We start from the raw sequence: 24,712 nt of genomic DNA, 5'->3' as shown, positions 1-24,712 counted from the left end.
CTGATAATCAGACAGACAGACAGACAGACAGACAGACAGACAGGCAGAAACGTTTCCACCTTGGCTGAGGTAACAACAACCGATCTGTCGCCGCCCCGGCCCCCTCAGTTTTAATTGGCGGGGGTGGAAGTGTGTGTGTGTGTGTGTGTGTGGGGGGAGCAGTTCTAGCACAATGGCTGGAAGCGGCATCAGGGTGTGATTTGACTGTTGAAATGGAGCTGGGAGCCTCAGACGCGGCGGCGGCAGCGGTGGCGGCGGTGAGGCGGAGCTGGACGAGGCTGTCAGGGGAAGTGTTTCATGCTCGTCCGTCCGCCTGCACGGGGAAGACAGCTACACCCAACTGCACTGTCAAGACGTTTTACAGTGTGTGAAGTGAGCTTAGCTGTGTGTGTGTGTGTGTGTGTGTGTGTGTCTGTGTGTGTGTGGCAAAGAGGCTGGAGTCTGACAGAGTGAAAAGGTAGGCGTGTGTGTGTGTGTGTGTGTGTGTGTGAGAGTGTACTGATATAGACACGGTTAGGATGTGTGTGTGTGTGTGTGTGTGACCGTGTATCCAGGGCAGAAAACAGCAAGGGTGTGTCAGAAGAGGAAGAAAAAAGAAAGGTGTGTGTGTGTGTGTGTGTGTGTGTGTGTGCAGATCCATCAATAGAGACGTTATGTTATTTACATTTTTGAAATCTTCATCATATTTGCTACGTATCAAATTTGGAGGAGCACCCAAAGTGTTTATGATGCCTTCTCCTTAAATGACCCATCCTTATATAATTACGTATCCTTACACACTATAATCTCCTTCTAAATCACATTTTCTCCCGCGGTGCTGCTCAGATCCAGTTGCATATAGACGTGTAAGACTTCAGACATATGGACACACAGATCCAGGACCCAAACTTTGGTCCTGGACCCTGAGTGGACCTGTGAAGATCTCTGACTTTCAGCCAAACCGCGTTCTAAAACTCTGTTCATCTAATATCTCAACTCTTTCCGGCCATTTGTGGTAAAATAAACCTTAAAGTGTTCTTATTTAATTCTCGCACAAACATTAGTGGGCGAATAAAAGTAAATCAAGTCAAAACGTGTGTGTGTGTGTGTGTGTGTGTTCTGTCTTCTATAGCAGCATAATGCAAACTGTATGAATGTCACGCTGGCTCTTCAGTCGGCCCAGATGTTATGCACGCTTACTGTACGTTGAAGATTTATGTCCCAGGGGGCGTCGGGGGCGAGGGGCGACCATATCATGTGGATGATGGCTCCTTTGTCTTGGGTGCCATCCTTAAAAGACAAGAGGAGGCGGGGGGGGGCTGGAATCCAAAATATGTTGCGGGCGCACAAAGGACATCAGTTTGGTGGTCCTGGTCCTGAATGAGCTGTCGTTTTGGTGAAGAAAAACAACAGAGACAGCCTTTTATTTGGTCGCCATCAGTGACCGTTTGAGCACGACGCCAGCCGCTCGCACGTATCCAGGCGATGGCCAATGACAGCCCCGGCGGCCGGAGCTGCCGGTGGCGTCCGTTTCCCCGCCTCGCTCGCTCTGAGGGCCGTCAGACAAAGAGGCAGACATGTCGGTTTTCTGGAAGGTTTGCGAGATGAGTGATGCTTTGTGGAGCTCATTATGTGGAGCCTGTCGGTTAAAGACACAGCTAATGACAGCAGCCACTTTGTCCTTACGCCTGCTCCGTGAGTGACGGCCCAGAAGAAAGTCCGGCCGATTCGTGCTGAGCGGGAGGGACTGGAAACTTTACTGTCAGCACCCGGCCTCACGTGTTACACACCAGGAGAGAACCCAGGCAGGGAGCTGATGTAGAGGCGGTGTCTTTATTTAAACGCTACACCGCCTAATGTAAAGGTGACGGGCTTCATGTGGGCTGTGATGAATACACACTGCAGGCTGACGGTAATGAGACTTCAGTGTTTTCACCGCCCGACTAACAAATGTGCAGCTTTCATTAAGGAGCATCAGCGTCTACCCGGCCTCCCATCTCGCCAAAAGCATCTGGAAGTACAAACGCGGCGACTCTCCCAACGAGAACAAAAGTGGCGAGATGGAGCGTTTTGTTTTTTTTAAATTGCCACCAACAGGAATATTTATGACGTCGGACTCATTTGCTTAAGTGCGGCTGTACCAGTGGCAGTTAAGAAAGACATTGTAGCTTTGTAAACGGCGAGGAGGCATTAGTGTAATTGCAGTAAAACAATAAGAGTAAATGATCTCCCGTCATAATTCACACCTCGGGGGGAGAGCAGGAGTGGAAGAGGGCGTCGTGCTTCCGGCACAGGCAGAATCAAAACACGGAGCAGGAGGATGTTTGAAGATTCCTTTTTGCGACTCTAGGAGAAGCAATTGCGCCATTTCTCCATTCTGAGGGTGGCGCTACTGTCAGGATCCTAGTGGGCGTGTCTTTGCCTTTGTTCCACATTCCCAGTTTTCCGTAGTTTGTCCTGCTTTCAATTAAGGTCTTTTTGCTTTGGCTTTGACTTCACGTTTGTGTCAGTCGGCTACGTCTCGCTCCTGATCCGGATTCAGAATTCCGACTATGAACACGGTCTCGTTGCTGTTCATATTTATCTGACTAGCTAACTGTGAAAGGTCTCCCAGTCCGTCGTTCTCTCTTCTTTAAATCAAGAAGTAATGCCGTCTATTTTGGTCCGCTCATGTAGGAAACGGCCTTCTGTCGCTCGGCTGTTCACTAAAGCCGATATCATCTTCCAGCTGTTCCAGTGGCACAGAACAGCGTGGCGGCAGCAATTCAACAAGCCAGCGTGAGAGATTGTGCTCACAGATAAACAGGAACACAGAGACCGTCGGGCGTCCGCACAGTGCGGCGTGCAGACAAATCAATCGCCGTCACACCTCTGGTATCCCGTCTCTGCTTCACCGCTGCCAGAGTGAGAACCTGAGCGGGACTGAGACGTCCTAGGGAAAGGTTTCAGGAAGACCAGTGGGCTCTGGGAACATTACATCTCAAAACACAAAGATGCCTCCTTAACAACTGTAAGGTGAATCGAGCACCAGACGTTTACAAATAGTAACAGTTAAGTATTAGAGGGTCTAAAAGGTAAATAAGCCCTATAAACTGATAAACATTGATGATTAAGGGGACTTCCAGGTTCTCTGCAATGTAGAGCGTAACCCAGAGTTTCCACTGAGAGGCGCTGTAGCACAGGGCAAATGTAAAAGGTTGGAAGGAGGATGGGAACGCCCGGCGCCCCCTGGTGGAGGAGCGCTGTAAAGCCTTTAGCGGTGCAAATGACTGTTGTTGTTGTTCTTTGCTGTTGGTTCTCAGTCTCAGCTTGTGTTTACTGTGTCAAGCGCTGTGAAATATATGAAGGCTTTATTCTTTGTAAACCTGACCGCCGTAATGAGCTCAGTAGAAGAAGAAACATGCAGACGGCGTTAGAGCAGCCTTGAGTGGTTAAGTTAAGGGAAACCTAATGTATATTTTGTGACCTGAGTAACGGACTGGAAACCTCACCGATGCTTGAATACTTCCTGTATTAAGAGCCTAATAACGGACTGCAGATGGAGATTATTTTACTTTGATACAGAAAAAGAAAAGATTGAATTTGATTTCACAATGAAATCTTGAGTTTTTCCTTAAAATGCAATTTTTTTGTACGGCAAGGTGGCAAAACTCCTCGCCGGTGTGCTGTTGTTACAACGGAAAGAGCCAGAGCGTGCAGGTAGAGGTGTGTGTGTGTGTGTGGAAGATAAAAGCCTAATGGGAAGCGATTCTGGTGCTGCTAAAAGGGAGGAAATGAGATATTGGCGCCCAAAGCTCCCTTAACTCTCCTCTTCTGTCTTCTCATTCGGTTAGCTTGCGTTCACAGCGTGCAGGGGTGTTGGGGCGTTGGTGGGGGGGTAGAAAGTGAAAGGCAATGGTCACACACGCACACACACATACACACAGATACACACTCAGTCACTCTGTCCCCCCCCAAAAAAACCTCCACCAACCACCGAGGGTCTTCAGCGCCTGACACCTCCAGCTGTCGCCAAGGGGGACAAAGGGAGGTGCGGGGGTGTGTGTGCAAAGGAGTAGGAGTGGGGGGGGTGGTTGAATAGAAAGATAAACTGAAGAGCTAGCACGGGCGCACACACACACACACACACACACACCTCCCGCCTTTAACTAACCCCTCCCCTCCACTCCCCAGGAAGGCCCTTGTCATCTGCATTAGGCAGCATCTCCGATCTACACACACACACACACAAACACACACACACACAGAGGTAATATGGGAGACTTCATGGCACACACACAGCTTGCCGTGTATCTTTTAGACGCACACAAACACAAACTTAGCCTTAACAAAAGCTGCTTTCGCGTATGAACACACACACACAAACGCACACACTCACACACACACACACACACCTTCCTGTTTTAATATTCTTAACCCCCCCCCCCCCCCCCCCCCTCTCTCTTAACACAGCACTATGCTTGCTGCAGCTGTTAGCCCTACACAGAGCTCAGCACCTTTTCTTCTCTCTGGAGCTAATAACTCATTATCCTTATTTGGCAATTAGGCCCTTGAGTGTGTGTGTGTGTGTGTGTGTGTGTGTGTGTGTGTGTGTGTGTGCGTGCGTGTATTTAATGAGATGTGTAGATGGTGTAGATGAGTGTGTCCTCGGCTTCTGGTGACCTGTGTCCCTCCAAAACATCAGATATGTCCAGGTTTGGATTGAATCAGATTGGTTGTTTCTCTCAAATGGCTGCTGTCCGTCTGCAAGGGACCGTCTGAAAATGACCGTCGGCAAGGGACCGTCTGAAAATGACCGTCGGCAAGGGACCGTCTGAAAATGACCGTCGGCAAGGGACCGTCTGAAAATGACCGTCGGCAAGGGACCGTCTGAAAATGACGGTTCTTTACTGTCCGTTAAGATTTGTCGGTTATTCTACGATGAGTTGTCTGACGGTCCCTTGTGTTCAGCGTTGTCGGTCCCTGCCTCATCCAGGGTTTATTTTATTTGGTATTTAGCGGATTGTTCCAGACGAGGACGCTCATGTTTGTATCCACGTCCGCCGTCACGCCCACACGCTCTCCTTAAAGCCGAGCAGGACGAGGCTAGGAGGCGTCCGGCTCATCCTGCTTCTTCTTCTTTTCCTTTCCCGCCCAAACAAATGGATCTCTTGGTCGTGGAGCGTTGGCGGCGGCGGCGGCGGTGGCGTCTGGACAGCGGAGGAGCCGGTGTGTGTTTTGAATACACTTCTACTTGTTTCTTCGGCGCCGCACTGACAGAATAATTTAATTAGTTTTCAGGAAAACACAATTTTTCGACTCGGCGTGAGACTGAATGAGCTGTGAGGAGGAAAACCGTCACTTTGTTACTCTGCTCCTCTTCCTCAGGCCTTCCTCCTCTCCTCTCCTTCGCCTCCTAGTCTGCCTCCTTCCCTCACCTCCGTCTCCTCCGTCTTAGTTTCCTCTTCCTCGTTTTCTTTCCTTGTATTCCTCCTCCTTTCCTTTTGTCCTCTCTCCTCCTCTCTTCCCTCCTCTCCTCCACTCCTTTCACCAATGTCTCCCTCTTGTCTCCTCTTCACCTCTTCCCAGCCTTCTCTCTCTCCTGTCCTTCCTCGTCTCATCCCTCCTTTCCTCCAGGTGTTTTCCTCTCCTTCTCCTCTCCTCTTTTGTCCTCTCTCCTAACACTCTCCCCTCCTCCCTACTTGACCTCCTCCTCCTCCTTCTCCTCCTCCCCCGTCTCCCCCAGACTTCGCCCCGTCCTCACCTCCTCTTCCTCTCATCTCCCTTTCCTCCTCCTCCTCCTCCTCCTCCTCCTCCTCTTCTTCTTCCTCCTGTCGGCAACATGTGGAGCTGTCACCATGGCAACGAGGGGAGGTGACATGTGCTGTAGACAGGCAGGGAATGGAGGGAGGGAAGGGAGGAATATAAGGAGGAGCCCCACAGCGCACTTTGTAGTCTCTCTCACAAAATAGCATCTCATTCCTCTCTGTGGAAGTAGAGGCTGCTGCTCTTCGCTCCTTCCTCTCCTCCTCCTCCTCCTCCTCCTCCTCTCTTTCGCCTCCTCTCCTTGTGCACGACGGGCGCGTGAAGGAAAAGACCAGAAAAGAGGAGACGAGAATGGGAACTTTTGCTTCTTTCATTTTGTGCTTTTCAAAGAGAGAGAGTGAAAGAGCTCGACGGGAGGAGATGGATGCTCACCGCTCCGGCTCCCTCTCTCCTCCTCCTCCTCCTCCTCCTGCTCTTCCTCCGGTGCTGTGCGGCGCCGGAGTGGAATAGGAGATAGAAGCGGGAGGAGGTGTTGCTCACTTGACCTCACCGTGGATTTTGGGTAGGAATTCACTTTTGTTCTGCATGCTAATGTCGCTACGGTAACGCTGCTGAATGTCTGCTCCACATTTGCCTTCTCCTCCTCCTCCTCTTCTTCTTCTTCTTCCTCTCCACCTTCACTCCCCCGCTCACATTTTTACGCCAAAGAGCCCCGTTTCTGCTCCCGCTCCCGTTTCTGTAAATGAATCCTGCTTCGTCATTTCTGTCAACCTGTTGTCTCGTGGCGTTCGAGTCGCCGCGGCGCCCGTCTCCGTCCGAGTGAAGCTTCTTTCGTGGGGGGGGGGGGGGGGGGGGGGTGGAGTATCGGTGGAGTTGATTGATGGCGCGCCCCGTTTCCAGACGCCCTCACGCCGCTGCATCTCGCCCCCTAAACGTTGCCTTAATATTCCGTTTAATGGGATTTACCGCCGCTTCTGTTCACGCCGGCTGCAGCTTCGCCCCCGATGGAGTCCACGTCTCCGTCTCTGCACGCCATCGCTCAGGGACACGTCCAACTTCCTGAAGTGTCCTGTTGTTCCTTTGGGTTTGGGAATTTGTTACCGCTTTGACGGAAAATCAATGAGGTCAAATTCAGATTGTTGGTTGGAAAATTTGGGCTATCGCGCGTGTGTGTGTGTGTGTGTGTGTGTGTGTGGGTGTACAGGTGTATTGTGTTCACACTGTGCACGAGCAGATAAGGTATGTCTGTGCCCTGAGAGTGTGTGTGTGTGTGTGTGTGTGTGTGTGTGTGTGTCCATTGCATCTGCATGTTTTGTGTCTTTGTGTCTTTTCTGAGGGCGTGTAAAGGTTGAAAGGTCGTAGAGAAGGCTGGCTGTTTGGCCTGCTGGGTTCCCACTTCAACCATTCAACCACACACACATGATTGTGCGTGTGTGTGTGTGTGTGTGTGTGTGTGTGTAAAAAAAACCCAATCTGCACACTTTCCTTACTCTCACACACCAGCTGTGTGTGTGTGCATGTGCGTGTGCGTATGCGTGAGTGTGTGTGTGCGTGTGCGTGTGCGTGTGCGTGTGTGTGTGTGTGTGAAAGTAAGGAGATGTGCTTGTTTGCCTAAAGCTTTAGTTAAACTTTGTGTTTTGTCCCCATAAGGCTGGACAGACTCAGAGGTGAGGGACGGATCTTTGTCTCCAGCAGCAGGAGCGCTCGGTGGACAACAATAGCCGGCCGCCGCGCTCCTCTGACCTTTCTTCACCCGCTCTCAATAAGCCCGAGCCGTGCAAATCCATCTGCCTTTTGTCTATGAGAGCCTGGCTAATCCACACACACACACACACACACACACACACACACACACACACACACCTAAACCGTCCACCATCTCAAATCCTAAAAAACGTCACGTTCTTATCCAGAAACCCGTTTTGTCTTAATTCCAGCGTCTGGTTGCATAAATCCTGAATCAAAGCGAGCGTGGCTCAGAGTGAAGGGGTTAAACACGCCAGCCTCTGCTTCTTCTGCTCTTCTTTCTCTGCGTCTACCCGCCTGTCCGTCTGCTCGGGAGCGTGTCTGGTGTTTGCCGAGGCCGTGAGCGCGCGGCGGCGGCAGCAGCGGCAGCCGCCCGCATCTTCCACGCGCTATGCTAATGCTCGTCAACCAACGGGCCGTCGGGAGGAGCGGCGTACGTCACGGCGCCCTCGCTTAGGTGGAAATGAAAAAATTTGCAAGTACAATCGCAGCGCGGGAGCAGATGGACAATAGAGCTGCGGGCATGAAAGGAAACTCGTCCGCGGGGAGAGCGTGTTTCCCTCTCATTCTCTGCCTCTCAGACACTCGATGGAAGCGTCTGATGCCGGCTGGATTCCCTGGCGGTGTCGCCGTCTGGTCGTGACTCCCCTTCGCCGCGTCGCGACTCAAACCCAACTCACTTATTTACCAAAGTCACGCCGCCGTGGAATTAAGGGAAGTTTAATCTGCTTTCATTCGCCTCTGCTGAGCGGAAGAGGATCGAGCCCTCGCCAAGTCATCTGATGGAGAGTGTTGAGCCTGGTGAGGAAGAGGGCGAGGAAGAGAGTGAGGAAGAGGGGGAGGAAGAGGGCGAGGAAGAGAGTGAGGAAGGCCTTACAGCAGCTGATCTCCTCTTATTACCACTAACCTCTGAGTATGATATCTGAGTAGATACGGATTTTTCAACGTTAAGTGCTCCGTTTCAGATGGCACTGAAACGGGGAGGGGGGAGGAGGGGGAGGGGGGAAACTGGAGACGTTTGAAAACAGGTTTTAAAGTGACGCAATCTGGTTTCCGTCTCATCTCAGCGCCGCCTGCAGCAGAATATTAGGCAATATAACAGAGAGTGAGAAGTGAGGAGAAAGGATGAAGTCATCGGTCTGCGATCGAGACGTGAACTCTGTATTTTCTATGTGGAGAGAGGATGAAGAGCTGCAGCAGAGTCCAGAATCCAGACTCCAGGTTTTTAAAGCAGCCGGCTTAATGAATCCTGTTTGAGGTCTGAAGTCTCTCAGGTTTCAGATCAGGTTTCACTCCGGTTTCAAGAAATCCCAGGAAATCTGTGTTAACCACAAAAAAACAGAATATCAAAACATTTTACTGTGACTACAGAATACAGAGTGTGTGTGTGTGTGTGTGTGTGTGTTAGTAGAGGGAGATTTCCCCTGGATTCTTAGCTGATTTATTCCTCTTCCTGCTGCAGGGCTTCATGTTCAACCTCCCATCAGGAAGGAACGTTTGATTTTCAATCATGGCAAATTTCTGCTACATCTGCATCTGCAGCGCCGCCACAACCACTGCTCATTTTTCATAGCCTGCACACACACACACAGACACACACACACACACACACACACACACACACACACACACACACACACACGAACAAACAACTGCACCTAAACTTGATTAAGCAGGTGGGGTCAGGCTACATTTGTTTGAATCAATACACAGACACGCAAGGCAGCCATGATACAGAGCCTGAGGAGGGCGGAGTGTGTGTGCGTGTGTGTGTGTGTGTGTGTGTGTGTGTGTGTGTGTGTGTGTGTGGGTGGGTGGGTGGGTGGGTGGGTGAGGGGGGGTGCTGCGTTGGAAATGCCAGCATCTGTCCTGTGAAAGATGACTGAGCTGTTCCAGTTAGGGCCTTGAATTATGGGCCATTACTGGGCGAGCGGCGACGCCATCCCTCTCCACCAAACATCATTTGACAAAACAATGAGACGACTCGGGAGTGAAATGACAAATGAAGTTATTTGATCCGTGGTAAAGAAAAGAAGGGGGGGGGGGGGGGGGGGGGGGAAAGAAAAGATGATTGGAATGAAAGCATGTGGAATCAGCAGCCGTGCATTATTAATGGACACACACACACACACACACACACACACAGGCTGCTTTTTGTTTATGAAGCTGCCTGATATTTTGTATTCCTTGAATCTTTTGCATTAAAGCCACATTAATGGAAGGAGTCATTAAAATGCCTCCTCCTCTTATGTGCGTCTGATTCCATATGAACACACAGATGCAGGATAAACACACTCCCGCGTCATGTGTGTTACTCATTCATGAAGCTTCTCCGGGATGAATCTTTTATGTGAACACCAAAGCTCCATTTCTCTCATTTTATCCGTTAAAATGTGTAACTCTCTTCTTCCCCCGGCCGCCGCGGACAGAAGCGTCTGGGTGCAGAGACGCCCACTGTTTCCTTTTCATGGCTGCCACATTACTATGCAACCAGCTTTTTACAGTGCAGCCCCGAGCTCCGCAAGCAAATTGGACGTCCCACAAAGCTGCGGACAACTGGGCTGTCCCCCCACTGTGGACGCTCTTTATCAGGTGCTGAATGCAGCCGCAGCACCGATGAATGAAATCATACTGGGGGGGGGCATCATCGAGTGGCGAGGGAGGGGGCGGGTGGGAGGAGAGAGAGGGGGGGGGGGGGGGGGGGTCGCTCTATAAGACCTCGCATGAATTCCGGGACAATTAGAGAGCCAGGCAGAGCCGGTCCTTTCCCACCCCCCCCCAGGGGGGGTTCAGGGTTGTTGGGGGGGGGGGGGGGTCAGGGTTTCTCTGTGCTGACAGGCAGGCAGGGGGGAGTTGACAGCCCCCCCCCCCGCCCCCCCCCGCACTGCCTTCCATTAACTCGCCACGCCTCACCTAATCTCTGTGACCTCTGAGGGACGGGGGCTTTATTTTTAGCCACCTTTTCAAAAAGTGTGAACATGCACAGATGCAGATTCATGCTTGCAGAGCAACTTCATAGAAGAAGAGTTTAAGGTTCAGTATCTGACATGTTGTCTGGATCCACACTCCTCCATCACCGTCCGGCTCTCCGACATTTACTCTTCCTTCATTCACTTAAGTTCTGGAAAATGGACCTGTGACCAACAGACAAACAAACAGGAGCAAAAGCATCACACCTTTTGCAAACACAGCCCAGTTTGCGTTGGTTTGAGCTCGATGTTCCCTCGCCTCTGTCTCTGGCACCATCTAGTGGTGACCTCGTGTTAGCGCAGGACAATCTGAATGGTTGTCTATGGCTCAAAAACAAATGTAATAACTTTAAAACTGTGATCCCAATATGCCTCAAAATCAACTCAACTTCTTTTCATATGAATCTGACAATAACCTTTTGAGGTACCCTGCTAAGAGCCCCTCCCCTCCTCACACACACACACACACACGCAAACAAAGGAGCTTTACTGAGCTGTAAAGACAGAGAAAAACGCGAGTTGGAATTATCCTTTAATCCTTCTTTTGGCTATTGTTTGCTTATGATAATTCCTTGTCAGGGGGACTTGTAGGCGTCGTCACGAAGCTCTTTCCTGTGACTTACTCATTGTTGTCACGATTGTTACCCAGTGTGTGATAAAGGGGAACTATTGAGCCTATTGTTAGCAACTTCATTGCCACGTAAGACGCAACAGGCCCATTATCTCCGCACTCGCTGGCGTCTGGAATAACGTGAGCGCCGCAGTCGGGGCTCCATGGGACTGTCTTCCCCGCTCGCACATTAGCATTCTGTGTTATTGGACGTTGTGGCGCGTGCAGCAGTTCAAACGGAGGCTCTTATCATACGGCGTGCGTCTGCTGTGTTATCTCGCGGAGAAAGAAAGGAATCCTTCATCTCCGGTTGTTGGCGTTAGGATCCGGCTCTCAGCAGAGACTTCAGAACGTCTGCTGCTCGCGTTCCAGAAAGTAACGATCAGCAATGTGGAGGCAACGGCGCGCTGGGCTGTGTTGAGACACCCAGAATGCTTTGCTAAACAGTAGTTTATGTATTCAACGCACTCCTGGGCACAGATGGGGGAACAAACGCTTGTGATTATACTTTTCATGGAGCAGTGATATGCATATTTATGGATTCCCTCTCTCCCCAAATAAAACAACGACACGATTCATCCTTTTATCTCCCAACGTAGAATCAAGTGTTTTTACGAGGATCATCAGGAATCACCTAAATGAATCATCACTGGTGAGGGGTTGGAGGTTCCTGCCTGTATCAGTGTCTGCAGCTTTAATCCAAGGAGGCACGGGACCATTTGCTTTTCCCTTCCACACACACACATTCCACCAGACCATTGAGCAGATCGGCTCCTCCCGTCTCTCGGCGTAGACGTCTGTAACCTTCCTAACCTCTCCTGCTTGTAGACGTCCCAAAGTATCATCAGTGTTTATATTCTTGGCCAGATGAAGACGCAAAAGCTCTTCTGGTCATGAAAGTGTTGTGATTATGTTGAGCTACACAGAGAATCAAGAATCAGAGAAGACCACAAATGGATTCCTCTTGAATGGAGGAATTCAGTTTAAAGAGATAATTGAAGGCAGTGGTTCTCAAACTGTGCAATGCCAGATGAAATCCAAATCAATCAATCAATCAGGAGTTTGAGACAGACAAACAAAAGCCTGCCTGAGTTTTCTCCTGCTGTTTTCGATGAGCTGAGCCATAACGTAAAGGTCTTTAAAAGTGGCCACAAGGGGGCACTGTTGGGTCTAAACGTATCTCTTTCTCTCCTCCGCAGGGATCCAAGATCAACCAGATCCCCACCAAATACAGCCAGGCCGAGTCCACCAAGTTCCTGGTGCTGACGGTGGTCTCCATCCTGTGCATCGTTGCCGTCCTGCTGGCCTCCACCGTGGTTTACTGCCTCCGCCACCGCTCGCACCACAAGCTGAAGGAGAAGCTCACCAACCTGGGGACGGACAGCAGCAGCGATGCTACGGCCACCTATCAGGTAGGAGGCGTATTGATTTACACGCCATAATAGGTGCATTTGATGGCCACGCAGCGGCTGTGAACCTTTCCCAGATCCCATTACGTAACAATCCTGGGAGAGAGATACGTTCCCTCCCTCGCCTCCCCTCCCCTGCTCGCCGCCGTCATGATCCTCTGGCCGGAATAGCCGAGTGTGAAATTTAATTTACAGAATCCAATATTAAGTGGCTTTTTGAGCAAAGAATTAGATTGAGATTTTTCCCGTCTCCCCGCCCTGACCTTTTCCCCGCCGTGTTTTTAAATGAGAGCGGCCCTGCGAGCATCGATTCCATAATGAGGCCCGGCCCCCTAAGTGCTCACATTTCAGGCTCTTCTCCCGGGATTTTTTCCTTTTTTTTCTTTTTTTTGTGCCGCTCCCCGAAATAGACTTGTCGCCGCGTCACCGGTTTACCTCATCACGGTCGCCATGGGAACCTGCGGGCATCTCTTCGGCGAAAAAAATCGACATGGAATCTCGCTTCAGACGCCTTAGTTCGGTCCTACTCCCAGATGCAGACGCCAGAAATGAAAAGAATCTAAATTGTAATGAGAATCCCAACCTGCTGACTTATAAAGCGACCAGCGTCTGACCTTTAACCTCGTCCACGGGCCGGCTGACATTCGGCCGGCTCCTCTCTCTCCCTCCAGGTCCCTCATTTGCCTCCTCTGCCCTCAGCATCTTCTCTTCACACTCGCTTCCTTCTGAGATCTGCGTTCAGGCTTTTAATTGGAAGATGCGAATGAATGTTTGATCACAACCTGGTTTTACTTTATCAGATTATGAAAGAAACAGAAATGAAATATCACAGGATTCAAGGATTCAAACTTCTGATCTTTTTATTATTTTATACTGTCAGCATCATGGATTTGGATTTGTTGAACATGTTTCACAGAAGTTTGTGATCCAGTTTGATGATAGACTGAACCAACCGACGCCTCAGAGCCTTTAGCTGCGGTCACATTTGTCCCCGAGCTTCCAGAAGTCTCTTCCTGCTTCCATCCACAGAAAATCTGAGGAGATCAAAGAATATTTTGTTCCTCGTCTGGGATTTTTTTGAGGGGAGATTTTTTTCTCAGCGAGGCCTCAGACTGCCTCAGAGAGCTTTTCCATTTCATTCTCTTCCCTCTGTCGTCTTTATTGCGTCTCGTCTTGACAGCGAGCCATCGTCATCCTCGGTGAAAGGCCTCAGTGTTCGGCTCCCATCTTAGCCGTGTAAGCCTTTGCTTTGCCTCAGCACTGCTGTGGAGAGGGGATCCCTGTGTGTGTGTGTGTGTGTGTGTGTGTGTGTGTGTGTGTGTGTGTGTGTGTGTGTGTGTAGTCTCCAGGGCTACATGCAATTAAAGCCGACAGAAAGCGGCAGGCTGCCTGACGGCTGCACTACTGCTGCTACTTCACGCCGGCTTTCACACAAACACACACTCTTCCCTGTGCACACACACACACACACACACACTAGCTCCTCTATGTTAATGATTCCTGTCCTTGGCGTGTGTTTTTCGCACACACACCATCTTCCATTAACGTCAGCGTGCCACTGGCTCTCTCTGAATCCTGTCAGTCAGTCGGTCCCTGTGAAACCTCAGCGTGGGATTGGCCAACACTGACAAAGGAGACGCTGACTGACAGGCAGCGACACAGGAGTGTGTGTCGCTGCTTGTCTCTGCACCGTGCAGGGAGATGGTGGGTGATTCACATCAGTCAGTCAGTCAGTCAGTCAGTCAGTCAGTCAGTCAGTCAGGGATCCTCAGGTCTGTAGTTCTGTTCTTGGCCCTTATGGATCCATGGGAAACACGTTAACGCCTCTAAAGCTAAGTTTCAGATTCAAGCTTCATCATTGCCTGAGAGAGTGTCTGTTCATGGACGGTACACATTACTGCGTTTGGTAATGATCTGTGTACAGAGCAGCAGAGAAAGAAGAAGATGATGATGAAGAAGATGATGATAGCTCAGCCTCCGTGAGCTGAAGTGATCAAGGAAACAAAACAAAGGCTGAAAACTGTGATGGTGGAAGAGTTTGGATCAAATATGAGTGGATTTCTGTGACTTACAGGGGGGGGGGGGGGTATCATCCAGTTCCGTCCTTCATCCTCTCTCCTCAGGCTTGTCTCCTTTCCTTCAGCTCTTACCTCCCCCCTCTCTCCCCCTCTTATTTGTTTGTTTTTCCGAGCTCACCGCCAAACTAAGCGGGTGCCGGCCTCCGTGTTTGTGTGTGACAGAAGGCCGTGTAAACAGAGGCGCCCCTTTGTGCCCCATTAGCCGCCCTTTTATGTATGGACGTTGGTACTATGGGTGGCACATGCCTCCATACGGCCCGCCTCCGCCCCCGCCCCCGCCGTCGCCCCGGGGGTGATGCACAAGGCGCTCACGTGGCGCCGGGCAGATTTCCTGGCTTGACGCCCGCCAGAGGGGTTTGTCAGGGCGCCTGTTTGTCTTAACCTTTAGGTCACACACACACTGGTGATGATTAGTGTGTCGGGTCAGACGGTAGCGATCCCTGATTGTTCTTTTCCCTCCTCGGGAGACGGAACTTAACTTATCGTACTTTTCCCCGTCGGCTGGATTGAGTTTACTGAAATCGGTAAATAGAACCAAAAAGCCTCATCAAGGCGAATCCTGAGTCGGCGGCGGTGATAAAGGGGCGTGGCCACCCGATGAAGCTCATATTGTGGAACATCAATAAGCTGTAAATGGAGCTCCTCGTGTCTGAGCGGCCACAGCTTTGCTGCCATTTCAGAGGTGCAGTAAATTTGCGGGGCTCGGGCTCTAAACCTGTCCAGAGTCGCATCGTTCCTTCAAATTCCTGCCTCCTCGTCCTCTAATTGGCTCTCGGGGGGGGGGGCGCCATTTTCAAGCGGTTTTAATTACATCATAAAAGATCTTTCTGCTGCGACTGCAGAGCTCACCGTACCGGGCGTGTTGAAATATGAATGCTGATGATGGAGCGTTCCCTCCCCCGATCCCCGACAGGACGCCCAGGCTGCAGGCGGAGGGGCTAACTGGGCCCTGCGTCGTGTTTGTAAGGATGTGAGGATGTAAGGATGTAAGGATGCGTTAGGAGGAGGAAGCTTTGCCTGAATCCAGTCAGACCTCCATGAGGCTGATATGAGGCTTTACTGCGAGCAGACTGTGATTACAGAGAGGTTCCAGTCCATAAAAGCCCGGCAGTGTGTTCACACACACATTAAAGCTTCCATTAGAATCCAGTTAAAGCAATCGCTGGATTATTCTCCAGCCACGTAAACATCATCATCACATCAAACATGCCATGAATCTTCATCACCTCAGGGGCATGAGCAGCGCCGTCTCTCTCTCTGAGGACGGGAATCCATTCCGGTCGCTTGAGGAACTTTGGTGTGATTCATCAGACAAGGTGACACGGCGTCTGCTCAGGCTGGAGTCCGGCTCCGCTCAGGCCCGTGTCTGGTCCCTGCTCACTCCCCCTGCAGCTGCATCCGGCTACTGTAAGCACCTTCATCATCCGCCAGCATGTCTGCCTGTGTGTGTGTGCGTGCGTGTGTGTGTGTGTGTGCGTGTGTGTGTGTGGTGGGCCTCATGGATCAGTGTCAGCTCGTGACCTCCAACACCATCAGTCGGATCAGATACAGACTAATGAAGGCCTGCTCACATTAGCACTTCTGTCAGTCACACACACCGTTAGTTAATCATGGCCCTGGCTCTCATTAGACAGATTACCACTGAGGCTCTGCGTCCGTGTCCTTAATGTGGACTGATGCGTTGGGAAAAATCTACGTCCAGTGTTGACATTCCTCCCGTCTTCAGAGGAGGACCTGCCCCGTCTTCCTCTGAGCCTGTGAGACTTCACTCAGACCTCAGGGACATTTACAGAGAGGGGCCGTGTGTCTTTACAGTGACATTGGAGGCGTGTGTGTGATGTTTAGGTCAAGGTTCCTTGCTTCATGGCCTCTAGATGGGATGTGTACGGATCGTTATGGGGAAACCTTTACCCGCAGTCCGTCTCTATCCTGCTTTCATAACGAGAGCGGACTTCCTGTGTGTGTGTGTGTGTGTGTGTGTGTGTGTGTGTGACACGGGGATACTTGCCTCACATGTGTTTGTGATCAGCACAGTACATATAGAATCCCTCTCAGATGTTCTCCTGTGTGAGCCGCAGTGGTATTTAGCTGTAAACTTCACTCAGACTTATTAAGGAGCCCTGGAGGTGAAACTCTGTCACGGCGTCCACATTTCATTGCGGTCACGTCTCCTGCAGACAGAAATGACAGCTTGCTCAGACAAACCAAGAATGAAGACGCTGCCTTTGTCGCCGCGAGACACAAACTTTTTTGCCAAAGTTGTTTTCTTGTGTTTCCAGGGGAGAACTCTCTGAGCAGGCGCAGGTTCTCCTCCCGCCTCCTGGAGGTCGGCCGGGTCGAACAGCCGTTGGAGGTCATGTGACTCAGCGTTAGTCGCCCGCAGAAGCTAAATGTCTCAGATTGTCTCCGGCTCTTTTTTTTGTGTCGCTTCTGTCTTTATTGTTAAGCCGCTCCGTCTTTCCCTCTGATGTTGGTTGATCTGATCCACTGGAGCAGAACGCAGCGTGCAGCTCGACTCGGCGTTTGTTCCATGTAGGTCAAAACGCACGGAGGAGGCCAATTTACATCAGAGGTCTCACTTCCAGGAGCCTGATTTTAGCTCCCGTGCTCAGATTCACTCACAAAGATAATTTAGTTGTTTTTGTGTTTCACTTTTGTCCAACTTTAAAGTACAGAGGTCGTAGCTTTAATGAGAACACAGCTCAGGCCACACTGACTGATGAGGAGGAGGAGGAGGAGGAGGAGGAGGAGGAGGAGGAGGATGATCCTGCTTAACTTGAAAGTATCTCAAGAAGGTTTCATTGTATGCTGATGATGTCATTACAGTAAAGTCACAGATGCGAAGTCGAGGTTCTGTTGACTTTCTTTGTTCTGGTTTTCCTCCAGCTCCTGACAGAAGCCCTTAAACTAAAGCGATGAGCTAAATGAGGCTAAGGTGCAGCCTCAGTTAACCTCTCTCCTTCCTTCCTTCCTCTCCCTCTTGCAGGAGCTCTGTCGGCAGCGAATGGCGGTCAAGCCCCCGTCGGCGGCGGCGGCGGCGGTGGAGCGTCCGGAGCCCATCTCCTCTAGGATCAACAGCGTGTCGTCCCAGTTCAGCGACGGCGGCCCGGCTGTCAGCCCCTCGGCGCGGAGCAGCACCTCCTCCTGGTGCGAGGAGCCGGCCCACCCCAGCATGGACATCTCCACCGGTCACATGATACTGGTGAGCTTCCTGTGCGAGTGTGGATTATCACTAATGAACTGTATTCTTAGGCGTAATTGCTCACAGGAGGGGTGCAGCGACGACATAAACAAGCCTCCTTTAGTGTGTTGGTCTCCTTCTAAAGATCAACAGCAGCAGTGAGTGTTTCCTTCTCCTCCTCCTGTGAGTGACGGTCCGGGTGACTTTGGAGAGATTCTCTTCTGTATTTTGAAGCTTCTGCCTCTCTCACCTGTGAAAGCGTTCATCATTCCTTTCTTGAAACACCAGTGGAACCATTTTACCTTCCGTCTCTACATCTACACACCCACACACGCACACACACACTTCTCCCTCCCCTCTCATCTCCCGCCGTCTCTCTTATCTCTATTTTCTCCATTCCTGCACATCTCTCATTACACCCACCCTTCCTATAAGCAGCAGTCTTACCCCTCTGCTCTCCCACATGAGAATCTCCATTGAACCCCGGCCGCATTCCATTCGCCGGTGTTGTAATTGTGATATCTAGCGACGCCTCACCGCTGCCGCCGCCGCCGCCGTCTCCAACCTCCCCGCCCCCAGCGCCCCTGGCTCTCGCCTCCATGCGTGTGCGGCTGCTGGTGGGACGTGACAGAGGGCTTCTTGATGTGTTCAATAGGCACAAAGATACTAATTACCCCTGAGATTTGCACCGGAGCTGCGTGGGAGGGAGGGAGGGAGGGAGGGAGGGAGGTGGCGACACAGGCAAAAGTGTTTCTCTTGCCATTTGGAACGACTCCCCTTTGCCGCCTCGTGCTGCAGGAGGAGGAAGATGTAAGAGAATGCATGAGTGTTTCTTTGGCAACACACACACACACACACACACACACACACACACACACACAGAGCGAGAGGCGAGCACATACAAGAGGGGCCAAGGTCAGATGGATTCTTCTTAGGTGTGTTCGGTTTGTCTTTGGCAGGCAAATATGAGGAAGGAAACACAAACGAGGGACAAAGTCAGGTGGAGGTGAGAACAGAGAGGAGTAATGAGCGACGGGAGGGAGGGGAGGAGGACAGGGAGGCGCTGGAGAGGGAAGAAAGAAAGACACTGGCAGTATTGTGCGATGCTTCCCTCTGTGGATATAAAATATTTACCCGCTACGACTGAAAGTGTCTCAGCCCTTCCTCTTCCAGCGGAGAGGAGAAACTTTGATCGGGACTCAAATTTATCGTACATATTTCTGCCCAACGACCAAAGTAGTTGTTTCTTGATATTTGAGGAGATAAACACGTTTGATTCAGCCTGCAGGTGAGGAAGTAAACCTGCGTCTTGTTCCTCTCCCATTGTCACAGCTTCCTCTCAGCCCGGGCGTCAGAAGGAATGCTCTCTGTGTTTTTAACTTTGAGCCTGAAATAATTAAACAATTACAATAACAGCTTGTCATTCACACGTCGCTTATTCTGGCAGGAAGTGATAATGTGCCAGTCTGGGATCTCTTTCCCCGTCACTTGCAGTTTTTTTTAATGGACTGGTCCCTCTCAGCTCTGGTGGGTTAGCGCACACGCAGAGCCCAGGGCGCTTTCAGGACCTGGGACAGCTCCAGGCAGTGAGGTAAAGCCCACTCTCTGCTCCTCCGATCGGCCCGGACCGGCTCCGTCCTCCCACGGACCCACAGCAGAAATATCACCGCGGGAGATTGCGTAACACCGAGCATGTCGAGCGTATTTCTGGAAATTGTGGGCCTCGTTTTTCATCGGGCCGCCATTGGATTCTTTCTCAGACTCTGGCTGTGAGGCTGTTTTCACTCCTACATGCTTTAGAATGAGACCAGGATGAGTTCTCCAACCAGAATGAGACTTACCGATCGCACTCTGAAGCTTCTTATTTTCCTTCCCTCTCTTTGCCGCTTTGTTCCTGCCTTATTTTCTAATTAGCTCCTTTATTCTCTCCGCTCTCCTTCTGCTCCGCCGCCTTCGCTCATTCTTCCATTCTCATTAGTGTTTATCTTTATTTTGTCTCTTTCCTTGCTCGCGCTGTCAGTTTGTCCCCGCTGCATTTACACTTACAGCAGAGCTCATTCCACACAGGGGCGTCAGGATGTTAATGAGACACACGCACACACACACACACACACACACACACACACACACACACACACACACACACAGAGGGGAAAGTTTCAGGGTAGTCGGCAGAGGTTTTTTTTTTTTTCTTGTGTGTTTGTTTGTTTTTTTCACATCACAGCGGGAAACCGAATCAATCACGGAGCGAGACCAAATACTTCATCTCGCGCTCTGCCACGCGCTCGTGACCGTTGAGCGATTAATAAAAATCACAGCCGTCAAAGGAAAGACAATGTGATTGCTGATGAGCCGTAGGACGCCCACACACACACACACAAACACACACACACACAACCCCCCCTCCTCCTCATCCTCCTCCTCATCATCCTCATCCTTACCCTCCTCCTCCTCCTCCTCATCCAATTCCCACCCTCCAAAACCCCAGTAATTGCCTCTTGTTGAGCCGGGTAAATCCCCCGTCATCATCCACCCACTGATTTTAATTTGAGGAGAAAGGGCTTTCACTATCTTATCTTTAAGTTTATGTATTACTTTGTCCCATGTGTCCGGGACAAGGTGCCCCCCCACAGACCCCCACCCGCCCCCCACAGACCCTCTCTCTCTCTCTCTCTCTCCTGTGTCTTAAGAGGATTAGTGGACTCCACTTATGGAGCCCCATTCTCTGGTCTCTGGTCTCTCTCTCTCTCTCTCTCTCTCTCTCTCTCTCTCTCTCTCTCTTGTGCTCCACCCAGATCAGCCTCGGCCTTGGTTCTGGTTTTTGAGCGGAGGGTTAAATTTGTCCCGTGTGGCCGGCTGAGGACGGAGAAGGCGGACCCGTGAATCGGGATGATGTCATCTTTGAAAGCCAGTAGGAGACGGCGACCTCTTAGATGATGGTTTGATTGGATTGAACAGATTGCAGGAGACGATCTACTTCTTCCTGCAGCACCACTGAGTGAAAACAGTTTTAGGCCGTTTCTCTATTCAGGCCGCCATCCACAAACATGTATGTGGCGTCGCCTTTGCCCATGATGTCATTAAGATAGAAGAAGCGACCACTGAGATGAACTTCCACTCAGCTCTCCCACTTGCATTTGATCTGAGCGGTAACACGACACACACTTGGACTCTTCCTGTAAACACGACCTCACTCTGAGATTACATCATTACCTAACCGCTCTCATGTTTCCTCCATTACGGCTCCTCCCGGCTGAGACACAACATCCCTCAGTCATGTCCTCAAACGCCCCCCCCCCCCCCCCGACGCTTTCCCATCCTTCCTGCTCATCCAAAATGGCCGATGCATTACATCATCCATCTCCCTTCGCCCGGTAGCCTCTCATGCTGCGGCTTTATATTCCAGGTGCAAGTCAGCTCCACCACGGCGACTTCATCTGAGCCTCACCGTGGCTTTATGGAGCACATTTGGCAGCCTTAATCCCCGCACCCCCCACCCCCCCGACACACACACACACACGCAGGCACACACACACACCACCATAAGGAGATTATTCAGTGTTTGGCCGACACACGATGATCTCAGCACCTCCTGATTGGATTGCAATAATCCCTTTACACAGCCACAAAACCCTATTACTCTGGAATTAGAGGGGTGTGTGTGTGTGTGTGTGTGTGTGTGTGTTGGTCTGTATTTTGAGGTCATATGTGGACATGTTTGCGAGTGTGTATGTACAAACTTAAGTCAGTGTCTCTACTGCGGGTGTGTGTGTGTGTGTTTCTTTAATGTTTGTAGTATTTTTGGTCATGTTTCCCTCATTGAAGTGAAGATCTGAGTCTTTCTTGCACGGTGTAAATGTACCGACCTGCCTGGGTGCGTTTGTGTCCGTTCCATTATCCTCCAGCCGGCTTCCATTTTTAACAAACTCCTCTCATTTCAGCAGAAAGCCATTAGGGCCTTTTTTGGAAGCTAATTCTGATTAAGATCATCTCCATTTGTAACCGCGGCTATAAATCATGAGGGGAGCCATTTAAAGAGCCGCACCGCCTCAGTTTGGCACCCCTCATCCATTACAAGCCCTCAGGCCACTGTTTGCCTGTTTGCGTCCACGGCTCCCTGAGTCCCAAGGCTGCCACAACAAAGCCACACAGAATACTCCAGGATCTCTTTGCTCATCTTTTCCTTTTGATTGACAAAGTAGCTGCTACCTGCTGTCCCATCTGTTACACCAAACACACACACACACACACACACACACACACCAGGCTGCTGCCAGGCTCACAGTGTGAAGGGAAGTTTGTTCAAATCTCAAGATAGTGTTGAAATGTGGTGAACTCTCTACTAAGCAGCCGTGTTTGTGTTGAATCAGGTGAAACCCTCCGTCTCCTGACCTCCTCTCCTCTGCTCTCCTCTCCTCCCCTCTGCTCTTCTCCTTCAGTCCTACATGGAGGACCACCTGAAGAACAAGGACCGCCTGGAGAAGGAGTGGGAGGCCCTGTGCGCCTACCAGGCCGAGCCCAACGCCAGCACCACGGGCCTGAAGGACGGCAACGCCAAGAAGAACCGATCCAGCGCTGTAGTAGCATGTAAGCAAAGGGCTGCTCTGCCTCTCTGCAGCGCTCCACACAGTCTCTCCTCTGCTGTACGTCAGCTGTGACTCCGGGAGAGTGATGGACATGTACAAGAGAGACGGCGCTCAGAAAAGCTGCTCGCGCTGTCACACCTCCTGTTAGCCGTCCAATCGGGCCGGAACGTCTCTCTGAAGCTCTTCCCGTACATTCCGTGCCCGGCATCCATTATCAGAGAGCGGGCAGCAGATGCAGCGAGCAGAAGGGTTGTAAATTAGTTTTCTATTAAAGCTCTCCTGCGCCGACCTCATCAATGATTAAAGTTTCTAAGCGTCTGTGGAAATAGCCCTCGTAAAAAAGTGCTGTCCCGTTCTCTCCAGCGGCCCCGGGGCTTAATGAAAGCCGGGGCGTCCGGAGAGAAAGCAGTTTGTCAGGAGCAAAGTGCGCTCTCTGTTGTGAGGCGTCGTCAGGAGTGTTTTTCCCCCGACTGTCAGGTCAGCGGAGGCTTCATGAGGTTAAGTCGTCAGGTTTTCTAATGTCCCCTATGACCTCGCTGACTTTAAGTGACATCAGGTAACAGTGGCCACGTTATTAAAACACACCTTGTTGTTCACACCAGATTGTTAAACGGTACAATAGAACCTCAGATTTCGTAAATAAAGCTTGTTGGCGTTGATCGCAACGTTAGAGGGTTAGACGTATGGATCAGTCACTCATCATCTCCCTGCATATTAGCGTCAGGGGCCGAACTCTCCAAGAGACCTGATTACATGCATCTCTATCCCTGGATAGAAAAGAAAACTGTGAATAAACATAGGAGCTCATTATTTTGCCAGTAAATGTGTGAACCTCAGCAGAGTCCCTGACATTCTCCTGCTTGTGTTGCAGATGATCACTCCAGAATCACCTTGAAGGTGGAGAACAGCCAAGGCAATTCTGATTACATCAACGCCAGCCCCATCGTAAGTACCTCCTCTCTGCATTCCAACACCGCAGGGGCTTCACAGTAACGCAACTGCCGGCTCCCGCGGCCCCCGAGGGCCGTCAGGGGAACAAAGGCGGCCCGGCGCCGTACGATAATGCGATATAAATTTCAATGCAACGCTTGCTTAGCTTCGTCGGGAGCTGCGCGCTTGTGTGTACATTCTGCGCAATGAATATTAATGATGGTTTTACAGCAAATACCCTGGGCGAGCGGCGCGTGGGACATGTGTGCCGATCCGGCTCGCCTCTTGTTTGTGAAAACAACATTGATCCGCTGGGTCTTGGGAAATAATTGTTTCTGACCTTGGGTTATGCTAATTCGACACTAGTTTGTGTTTACTGTTTGCTGCACGCTGGGGTTGGCGCCAGGCTTCCCTCTCCCTGCTGCAGCGCGGCTCAGAGCAGCGAGGCGGCCTGCAGGAGAAAGAATGGTGTGATTCAGTAAGAGAGTGTATCAATTTGGAAAGCAGCGTTGGAATCGTGGCTTTATGTTTCCCTCGAGGCGGATACAGTATGATTCCATTAAAGGCAACAGAAACGCTATGCATTTCTAATCTGGGCGTCACACCAAGAACAGTGTGTGCTTGTGTGTGTGTGTGTGTGTGTACGTGTGTGACAGAGAGAGAGAGGGAGAAAGAGAGAGAGAGGGGGGGTAGCAAAGTCTACAGAATAATCCATCTTGTCAAATGCTACAAAGAAAATACACAGAATATGTAAGAACACATGTAACACACACACACACACACGCATACACACACACACACACACACACACACACACACTCTGGAAGACAGACAGGAGCATGGCAGGAAATGTCGGGCCAATCAAAAATGAAGCCTTCAGTTCAGAATGCGTTTCTATGGGCGGGGTGCGTTTCTATGGGCGGGGTGCGTTTCTATGGGCGGAGCTCCAGGGACTTCATCACAACTCCTCCTCCTCCAACAAACTGAGACCAGGGAACAGAAATTCCCGCATATAAACAAAAAGAAAGTTCATCCACTGTTGCTAAAACAAGTCCTGTCACACACACACACACACACACACACACACACACACCCTCCCAAACACAATCAATCACTCGCTCACTCAGAAACACACATTCCGTTTCTCCACAACAGACTTAATTATTTGCTCACACACATTCAATCAAGTATCAGAGCCGCACAATCAGTCACTCAGGTTGTGCTCAGTCACACTCATGCTGCTGCTGCTGCTGCTGCTCTGCTCATCACACAGAGTTTGACTCCACTTCACAACCTTTACTGACTCTCTGTGATTGATTATTTAAATGAGTCACACTGGGAGAATCAATAAGATTGGCAGTGATGTCATCATAATGATTTAACAGTATCTATGTGGTTGATTATATATTAAAGGCCTCAGTTTGCTGCTTTTGCACCACAAATGCTTTGTTATGATGTCATTTTTATTGAACTAAACGA

General features: G+C 50.7%; 1 protein-coding gene across 1 annotated transcript in view; it reads left to right on the top strand.

Moving 5' to 3' along the window:
* LOC142999454 (receptor-type tyrosine-protein phosphatase N2-like) overlaps positions 1-24,712 on the top strand; it is a 110,061-nt gene that overhangs the window by 69,642 nt on the left and 15,707 nt on the right. Inside the window, exons 13-16 of the mRNA XM_076149043.1 lie at positions 12,249-12,461; positions 17,523-17,738; positions 22,157-22,304; positions 23,175-23,248. Of these exons, the coding sequence (XP_076005158.1) occupies positions 12,249-12,461; positions 17,523-17,738; positions 22,157-22,304; positions 23,175-23,248 (651 nt within the window). The remainder of the gene's footprint in view (positions 1-12,248; positions 12,462-17,522; positions 17,739-22,156; positions 22,305-23,174; positions 23,249-24,712) is intronic.

The sequence above is a fragment of the Genypterus blacodes genome, unplaced genomic scaffold (genome assembly GCF_046128005.1).
Source record: "Genypterus blacodes isolate CSIRO-AG114 ecotype Tasmania unplaced genomic scaffold, CSIRO-AGI_Gbla_v1 ptg000005l_1, whole genome shotgun sequence".
NCBI lineage: Eukaryota > Metazoa > Chordata > Actinopteri > Ophidiiformes > Ophidiidae > Genypterus > Genypterus blacodes.
Note: the sequence above shows the minus strand (reverse complement) of the source record. Positions and strands in the feature narration are given on the sequence as shown.